This window comes from Astyanax mexicanus, chromosome 12 (genome assembly GCF_023375975.1).
Source record: "Astyanax mexicanus isolate ESR-SI-001 chromosome 12, AstMex3_surface, whole genome shotgun sequence".
In the NCBI taxonomy this organism is placed as follows: domain Eukaryota; kingdom Metazoa; phylum Chordata; class Actinopteri; order Characiformes; family Acestrorhamphidae; genus Astyanax; species Astyanax mexicanus.
Genome location: NC_064419.1, coordinates 27,293,189 through 27,303,216, shown reverse-complemented (window position 1 = coordinate 27,303,216; position 10,028 = coordinate 27,293,189). Strand labels below are relative to the sequence as shown.

The 10,028-nt window shown below is 37.1% G+C and overlaps 1 protein-coding gene across 1 annotated transcript; it reads right to left on the bottom strand.

Annotated features, from left to right (window-relative positions):
• Nucleotides 1–3,500: 3,500 nt before the first annotated feature.
• Nucleotides 3,501–7,139, bottom strand: LOC125806129 (tripartite motif-containing protein 16-like). Its single transcript, XM_049485990.1, has 6 exons — nucleotides 6,498–7,139; nucleotides 6,191–6,286; nucleotides 5,788–6,021; nucleotides 5,541–5,685; nucleotides 5,133–5,228; nucleotides 3,501–4,245 (listed from the first exon to the last, which is right to left on the bottom strand). Exons 1-6 carry the CDS (start codon nucleotides 7,086–7,088, stop codon nucleotides 3,713–3,715), a joined length of 1,695 nt encoding a protein of 564 aa, XP_049341947.1. The 5' UTR covers nucleotides 7,089–7,139; the 3' UTR covers nucleotides 3,501–3,712.
• Nucleotides 7,140–10,028: the final 2,889 nt, after the last annotated feature.

Sequence of the window (10,028 nt, the reverse complement as noted above, 5' to 3'; positions counted from 1 at the left end):
AGAGAGAGAGAGAGAGAGAGAGAGAAAGAGAAAAAGGGAGCTTCTACTTTCATTTATCCAGAATGTTTTGTTCAGTCTGTGGGAGTGGCTTTCTGTACCTGTTTGTGTGGAAGGTCAGGTAGAACCTGTGTTGAGCAACAGGACGAAGTAAACACAGCTATAAGCAGAAAGTGTTTAAACTGTGGTGGCATTAAAAGGGCCAAACACACAAAACACTATAATTAACCAATATGATGAAACTGTTTTAATTTTCATTAAAATATAACTATTTTTATAGTTATTTTTAGGTTATAAGGCAAAACTCATTATTCACAACTTCAAATAAAGCTTGCTGTATTTCCTCCTCACACACTGCAGTAGAATATCAGAGTTACAGCTCAGACTGTTTTAAGCCCCACCATCTAAATAATGTTGCCAACTCCTCAGTAAGGAAAGTAGCTATTGGCTGTCCTAAAAGTCGCTAGAAGTCGCTAAATGACGTGATCGCATTTTTTGCATAATATATGTTTTTGAAGCTGTAAAAGAATAATGTTGTGGGAGAGAAAAAAAGTGAGTAAAATCATCCTAAATATGGTAAAAATGTTACAAATGAGCTCTAACAAATGAACAACATCTGTTGCTTTTTAAATTGGCAGTCACTTCTCAAAATAACTTCATTTTTACGTAAATTACATGAATCAGTTTTTTGGCCTTTTGTTAAATGTTATTTTAAGAGTAGCAGTTAGCCGGAACTGTTATTGTACTTTTTTTTTTTTCTTTTTAGTTTTTTTTTTCAGGATTTTTTGTTTGTTTTATTTATTTATTTATTTTTTTTTAAGTTTTCTTTATTTTTAAACCTAGTATATACAAATTGTTCAATGATGAGGTAGCTAGCTGGATGTTTCACAAAGAGGCAGTCACTGTGGAGGAGGTGATTGACAGGCTGTGTGGTGAATGAGGTGAGTGACTGAGAGTGTGTGAGTTAAATTCAATGATTTATTTTCGTGTCACACTGAAGACACATTTATATTTATATTTTTGCTCTGTAAATTGGGGGCGGGGTCAGTCAGCAGCGGTTTGGGCATGCGCAGTTGATTTACAGTGTTTTCGCGGAGCGGTGTGGGTGTGGTCTGACTGTGAGAGACTGCACTGTGAGTGTTGTGGGCGGGGCTCACGGCACCCGCTGCTCGCTGCGGACAGTGACTGAAGGGCATGTGTTCATCTCAGAGTCGCCAAAAGTCTCCAATAACACCACAAAAACTCGCTAGATTTGTGGCTAGTCGCTTTTTTTTTACAAAAAAAGTCGCTAGAGGGTCTGAAAAGTCGCTAAATATAGCGACAAAGTCGCTAAGTTGGCAACACAACATAACATAACAATCTAAACATACTAGAGGGGGCATGGCTTAAACTGAAAACTCATTTGGAATAAATGCATGTTTAACAATGGGAATATGTGTCATCAATAACGTAAATTTACTTTTTATTTTATATATTTTTCTATAGAATAAAGTTCATATCATCATGAGGGCACCTATTGAGCACCACATCATATTTTCCCTTCTGAGCGTTCTTCCATTAGGAAACTTCACCCTCATTTACATGTGTAGAAACACATTATACAGCACTGCATCTCATTTTATCCACTGGTGTGACACTTCTTCATTAGAAAATCACAAACCCGGGCACTTCATTCTGTTCTCTGAAATGTAGGAAAATTCTATACAGAACTGCATCTCGTTTTCTTTACTGGAAAGGGTGTTATATGGGACACTGTCTATGGGGGTGTGGTATATATGGAATCTCATAACAGCAGCATTTCTATAGAAAGAGCAGAAGTGCATCCATAGATGACTATGCACTTATTTAGACACATTATTACATTTTCTTGATCTAGAGAGCACAACATCATCATCATTTACTGTATTGTCAGAGGAGGAACCCTAGTGGACACTCAATCACTGTTTTCACAAGAAGAAAATCATACATGTTCATCCTCACTATCACACAGAGATTAAATAAGAAAGAACTGAGAGGAATCTTATAGAAAGGTTTGTCCTTAATATGGAACCATCTTAATAATTATGATCATTATTTAATTATGGTGTCATCACTCAAAGAGAATGTGATCCCAGTTTGTGCCTTGTCTTGAGATTAATCACACTTGTATTTAAATCCTTTTTTATTATTATTATATTAATATAGGGTTGTTCTCTACAACAAAAAGTATTGAAGCTGGACTAAAGGTGTTTCTCTGATTCTGGCTGTGTTTATTAGGTTAGAAACACATGTTACAAATAAACATTGTAAATTCAGAGAGCTTACACAGCAAGAAAAAAGCAGAGAGCGTGCAGAGAAACGCAGACAGCAAGGTAAACATGGTTGAAGTGGTCTAAAGTCTGACTCTACTTCTAAAGATTCATCTACACTTTATTTTCATTCAAACTGTCGACACAACGTCTCTGTGCTGAATCTCTTATGCGCTCTGTCTCTCTCTCTCTACCCTGATGTATTATAATACAGTAAAAATAAATCTAGTCTGCAGAAGTAAACCACACTGCACTATTATTACTGTCTCTTCACAATAATACAGGAAAATACATGCATTAAAAATTTATTTTTGAGAGACTGACCCCACTAAAAAGACATAACATTTTTTTTCAGTCTAATCTTGATTATTTTATTTACATTAAAACATTTTTAATTTACAAATAAACACTTAAAAATGTGTGCACTGTTTGATATTTGCACTCAAATAAATAAAGAAATGCATTAACAATATAATTTTTATTAATATATTGAGAAACCAATTATTAACCTTTAAGACCTGAAGGTTAGTACAATATAAGATATTTACAAACATATTTTTGAATAATGCAAAGTATTGTTTATCATTTTTATCATCTAAATTATAGAAATTATTGTAAATTCATTTCCAATAGGTTGTTATTTGTACCCTAATTCTGGACCATCAGTCAGGAAAGAGTGAGCATTTTATGTTCTTATGTCTTAAAAACAAACTCTAAAAAACTGAACTGCATCCAGCAGTGTGCTTACTGAACAATATTTATAGTACAAGTTTATAAGTATAATAGTTTATAAATACAAGTAATGCTGTTGATTTTGTTCATAATAAAGAGACACAAACATGTTTTTGTTTTTGTTGCAACAAGATCTAAAAAGATGGAGCCTCTCATGATGACAGTATGAGAATAAGATTATTCATGTCTGCTTTTAAATAAATATGTTGTGTCAGAATAATTATCGCTCTTTGTATTATTTTGGTTAAAAATAAGAAGAAACTATTTAAAAAGTATTGTTTGGATATCGGTATCGAACTCAAAGTATCGGATTGGTTTCAAAAGGTTTTTTTATTTTTATTTCTACTAGTCACAGTGTGTAATGAAATTTCTATGATTAATATAAATGTACTTTTTTCAGACTTTTACTGATTATATATTGATTTAATGACATATTAAACCATAATCTAAATATTGTGATTAAAATCAAATGTTTACTTTATTCAATTTGCTATAAAGACTGAAATTCACAGTGGAAAAGACATTTTTAATCTGTGTTACATAAAAGTACACATTTAATAATGTACTGAACTACTTACAGGACAGACTTAAAGCTGCTGTATTACATGTTGTTTCTAATAGTCTGTCAGAGGATAGACTGTATTTTACTCCCAATAAGACTTTAGATGATCACATGATCAGCTTCTATCTAAAGTTTAATTAAGATCACATATCTGAACAAAATTACCATAACCATAAACCCCAAATCCAGGATAGAGGGGCTGAGTGAAGGTGGTGTGGACTCTGTGGAGGAGGGTCATTGTATCAGAGACGCTGTAGAAGGACAGAATTCCTGCACTGTGATCCACATACACTCCTATTCTGGAGGATCTGGAGACTACAGGGAGTTTAGTCTCTTTATTATTGTGTCTGAAAGAGAAACCTGAGTTCCAGTTGTTCAGACTCCAGGACTGATCATTAAACCCAAATCTAGTCTCATTACTTCCTCCTTTCCTGCTGATGTTTTTATAACAGACTGCAATTTCACCATTACTGATACTAAACTCCACCTCCCAGTAACAGCGTCCAGACAGACTTTCTCTACAGAGAACTTGGCGAACTCTATCAAATCTCTCTGGATGATCAGGATATTGTTGTTTCTGGCGCATCACTGTAGCTTTTCTGTTTCTCTCAGACAGAGCGAGTTCTCTGTGTGCTGTGTTTGGATCCAGAGTGAGCTGACAGGAATCTGATGGAGGAGAGAAAAATAAACTTAGTAATGTTTCTTAAAAGCTTTTATTCTATCTTTAATTTACATATGATAATTCAATCACTCACACTCTAATTAAAGTGTTCTACAGTATAAATGTAAATTCAGATGTTCTACATTCTGTAAATCTGTTCATGTGAATGTGAGGTCAGTGTGAGGAGTGTGTGGTCGGCACTCTCTAGATCTAAAACTCAGTGTCCAGCAGAGGACGCTCTTTCACTAAAGTGTTGATGAAATGAATGATCTGAGTCTGACTGTAGTCTTCAGCTGCACACTACTGCAACTATTAGCACTAAATAAAATGTCTAATAATAAAACCATGATATCTCTGTTGAAGCGTCTCAATATATACATATTTTTTCAAACATATTTTGTGCACACACAATGACGCAACACAAGAAAGTCAGCATTAATTTAAAAAACACGTTGACAATAATAACACAGTAAATGCATATACAATAAGATAGATATAGCAAACTATGTTACATAGTAAGTATGAAAAAAGGACAATGTAGTATAATGTAAGAAGTATAGTAATAATAATAATAATAATAATAATAAAAATACAATAAATAGCATCCCAGGGGACTCCATATGCCCGAAAATCTGCCCAGAGTCTGAGATACAAAAAAATAGGAAGAACCTGTTATAGAATAAGAAGTTTTAATATCATTAAAGTGTTTAAGACCCTTTTCATTAAACTGAAGGGAGGCTCTTCTAGGTTTTCTGTCAATCAAAATAAAAGATCAACACTCTCTGTCTAACTTTTTAAAAATCTTTCTGGGGGAGTTTAGTTTAATAAATATATAGAGTTTAGTTTTGAACATAGATGCGTGTGTATAGTTGACTAGGTGTGTGATTCTCACATTTCAGGAAGTCCTCTCTGGTCTTTGGTTCAGGAGACTGAAGGAGCTGTTGTGTTTTATAAGAAGGTGCAGCCGTCATGGATGAAGAAATGAACCCTAAAAATGACAGAACATCTTAGATAGCAGCAATAAATCAAAACTGATAACTGAATGTAGAAACAGTGTGGAAACAGATAAAGTAGCAAAACCTCAAAAGCTCTGATGAGAAGTTTTTTATCTGAATATTTTGTTTGGAAATGATGGAAATGAAGATGCAGTAAAACTACAGTTTTCTATCTAAAGGTTCTGCCAGTCTTCTTCTGATCTTTCATTTGGATCAGTGAGAAAATCTACCAAAGCATGACATCACATTAAATTCTCTTTCTTAGACTTTCTTTAAGATTCATCTTCTCACATAATTCTTTATACCTCCAGAAAATCTGAGCAGTTTCGGTTCCACTCGTTCCATCACTCCAGTCACAGCTTTCTTCAGTTCCTCCATGGAGAATTGTGGACTGACTGGGATTTGGGGTAAGTCTGCAGATTGGGGAGGAGCTGAGAGAGACTGGAAACTCTGCAGAGAGATGAAGAAACACACACAGATGAATACACTTTGTGAGGGACACTCCTACCTCTGTAGTGTTACTGTAGATGATCAGAGATTCAGAGATGTTACCTGGAGGAAATGGATGGGATCCTCTGAGTGTAGAAGCTTTTCCAGTTCAGCATCTCTCCTCCTCAGATCAGCAATCTCCTGCTCCAGTTTCTTCAGGAGATCTTCAGCCAGACTCAGTTCAGTCTTCTCCTGAGCTCTGATCAGCTCTTTCACCTCAGAGCGTCTTCTCTCCATGGACTGAATCAGTTCAGTAAAGATCTTCTCACTGTCCTCCACTGCTGCCTGTGCAGAGTGCTGTTAGGAGACACACAGAGAGGAGGGGCTTCATCTGAAGCAGCTCTTTCACCTACTTCCCCACAGTGGAGCTCAGTGGAGCTGGAAAGTGAGCCAACACTGGACTCCTCACTGGAGGAGAGCTCTGACTGAGAGCTGAAATGTCTCCTCCGGTGCTCAGTATACTCACCCTGAGAGTCTCCATAGTCTGTCTCAGCTCCTGCAGTTTCTTCTCCGTCTGCTGGATTCTCTGCTGGGATTTCCTCTGAGTTTCCACCAGCTGCTTCTGTAGACCAAATACAACAACATTCACGAGTCACCACACAAACAGTGTCACATGATACACACACAGTGAGGCAGTTGTGAATATTACTTGCACCGTGTCTTTTACTGTGTTTATTACAGCTGGGTGTCGGCTGACTGAAGTTCATTCACTGAGCTGCTTCACATTTGGAATAAGTGTTATGTTATGGCAGGACTGACAGTAAAGTTCTTACCTGTTTCTCAGCTCTTTCTGCTGCAGCTGAGACTGTCTTATGACCACTGTGTTCATCCATCACACACAGAAGACATATACACTGCTGATCAGTGCGACAGAAAACCTCCAGTAGTTTATCATGAAGAGAGCAGATCTTCTCCTGCAGGTTCATAGAGGCTTCAACCAGCTTGTGCTTCTTATAGGCAGGAATTTCATAATGAGGCTGAATATGAGCTTCACAAAAGGAGAGCAGACACGCCAGACAGGACTTAACAGCTGTGTGTTTCGTTCCAGTGCAGACGTCACACTCCACACCTCCAGATCCAGCAGGAGAATCAGCAGCAGGAGGAGCAGCTTGGAGCCTCGTCTTCCTCAGACCCTCAGCTAGTTCAGCCAGAATGGTGTTCTTGTTGAGAACAGGCCTTGGAGTGAAGGTGTGTCTGCACTGAGGGCAGCTGTAGACCTTCCTCTGATCATCTCCAGCCCAGCAGTCCTTAATACAACCCAGACAGTAACTGTGTCCACAGGGAATAGCCACTGGATCCTTCAGTAGATCCAGACAGATCGGACAGCTGAAAGAATCTATAGATTTTACAGCAGCTTCTGCCATTTTACTGTTTCACACAGAGACAAACAGACCAAGTAAAAAGAGAGGAAGGAGGAGGAAGGGAGGGTAGAGAGTGAGTTTCTACTTTCGTTTCTCCAGTATTTGTTCAGTCTGTGGGAGTGGCTTTCTGTTGGTGTCTGTGTGGAAGGTCAAGTGATTCTGTGTTGAGGAGGTGGAGGAAGGAGATAAACACAGTTATAAGCAGTGAGTGTGTAAAGTTGTAGAACTGTGTGTGATACTGAGAGGAATATTCTGAGGGTTTGCTATATTTTAGCTCCTCTGCTTTAGAACGCTTGTAGTCTAGACTGTGAGCTGGAGGCAGCTTATACCCTTTTCTGATTCTTCAACGTATTGAAATGATGAGGAGAATGATGACAGGGTTTTAGGGAAATGTCTGTCCTTAATGTGGAATAATCTCAATAATTAACATCACTATTAATTTCTTTTGCCCCCACAAAGTATTTCACCTTTCACTATTTAATCTTCACACTTGCTCAGACTGGGGCTACATTAGTCTTTGCTGTAGTTTTTGCTGTGTCAGGAACACCAGTTATAAAAATTGAAGGTTGTTATATTGTTGTGTTTTGGATTTTTTCTTGGAATCCAAGCTGCTTCAGTGTTCAGTGCTTAAGGTTGAAGTGATTATTTCTTACTTTAATTAACTGCTGATGGCACCTAAAGCTGGACTAAGAGGTGTTATCTAAGTAGTCTAAAGGAACTGTGAAGAGAAACATTCTCTTTGTGATGAGAGCAGTATAGAGATGATTATCATAGAGATGTTTCTAAATTAGGACATAAAGGTGTTTAATGAGGAGGATTGTTGTTTCCATCCCAGCTCTGGTCACTGTCTGCGAGAAGTTTTGGAGATTTGTTCATATCTGCGAGTTTCCTACAGCCAATGCAGTTCTCTCCCACCTCCCAAAACAATTAGAATGGAGCCTTTTACAGCTCTGCCTTACTTTCATAGGTTTTATTTTCACTTCTCACTTTAGTGAACACTTATTATTCACCATCACTGAGATGATTCCAAGTTACTGGCATATTGAATATGAACTCATTCACTAGTCTCTGTTCTAAATAAGTGAAGTTCTGCAGTAATCAGGAGTTTTAGAAACGTGTGGTTGTGAATAAGAACCAAAAAGTGCACCTTGATTTAGACGTGAGAGGTTGAATAGTTCTATCCTCCTGATCTTATGTTAAGACACAGTATAAAGATGGTGGGTGGAGTCCTCTGATATCTCTCGTGAATTATGGATTTTATAATTATGTAAAGAGTGGGAGTTTAAAAGTGCACCTTGATTTAGACGAGTGATGCTGAATAGTTCTGTCCTACTGATCTGATGTTAGGTACAGTATAAAGATGGTGGGTGGAGTCCTCTGATATCTCTCGTAAAAGATGGATTTTATAGTTATGTAAGGAGTTGGAGTTTAAAATAAACTCTTGCTTGTACCAAAGGATGTATCTAACAAAAAAATCACACTAGAGCAACTGAACTGGACTAGCAGTTTTTTGAATCCAGTTTGCAAGCAGGAGCAATCCACACAACACTCAAAACCACCACCGTGTCAAAATAAAAGTCCCCCAGTATAAATGATGTGTAGCCCAAATATAATCAAGTTCTATGCAGTTTTATATTCAGTTCCATGCTTCTATGCATCTAACTACTTAGAGAAAATGTTATTGTTGTTGAATGGTACTGAAATATTGTAGCCGTTTGTATAATATTTTGAATGTCATTTGTAATGTAATGAGAAAAAGCTGAGAAATGAGCCAGAGAGTTTGATTCTCGTTTTGCTTCCAACCACAAAATACCAAATTAATTAAGTACAGGTTAATTAACTGTGCATTTACTTACTTTAAATGTGAACGGGTAGAACTGAAAATAAACAAATGGGCGTTTGAAATGAAGCTGGAAAAAAGAGAATAAATTAGAATAAAGTATTATGTTATATATATATATATATAAACTAAACAATACTTATAAATAAACTAAATAATACATTAATACATACATAAACACACACACACACACACACACACACCTACTCAACAGTAACTGCGTAAACAGTGCTGTGTAATCGAGTCCAGCAGAAATGAGGACTGCTGAAAATATGTGTGTGTGTGTGTGTGTGCAGGCTCAGTGCTCCTATCAGAGAACTTCTACAGTGTGTAATAGAAAAAAAACACTTAAGAGTGTCTTTAGAGTTTGTCAGACACCAAAAGGGGTTCCCTAGTAAGTCCAAGAACAAATAGTTCATATGGAGCAGTTGAACAAAATCATAGATTATAAACACTTGATCATTTTTATACTGAAAATGTGTTCATTTTAATCAGTAGGCTACACAGTCATGAGGAAGATTGCTGACTTGGGTGACAGGGTGCCGTATCCATCCAAGTGCGGACCACGCCTGATTGAAGTAGAGAAGGAGGAAGAAAAGGGGACGGAACTCGGGGAAATTTGGGCTGGAGTTCTGAACTGCGTGCTGAAGAAGCGTGCAGTTATATCCCCCCCTTTTTATTTAATGAGAAGTGCAAGAGTACAAAAAGGGGGTTGTTGGGGAGGAGGTGGGTTGCGAACTTTCGTCACGAGAGGTAGTTAGTTAGGGGAGGTATTTATAGGACGGTTGATTGATACGGGGTGGAGTTAGAACGTAGAGTTCGGGCGTGGTCCTTCTCCCAAACATTTGTTATTACATAACATCATTTAATGGAAAGTTGGGTGGAAGGGAAACGTGTGTTAGAAAAAGGTAAAAAAGCAACAAGGATAACAGCAGCCTTGGAAGGATTGTCAAGAAAAGGCCATTAAATAATTTGGGGGAATTAAATTTGTAAAGTAAATATTTTATAATATAATTTGGAAAGTAAATTTGGAATTTCCTATATAAATCAAGGTCTCAGAGTCTGGAAGAAGAGTGGAGAAGAACAGTCTAAGCTGTTTAAGT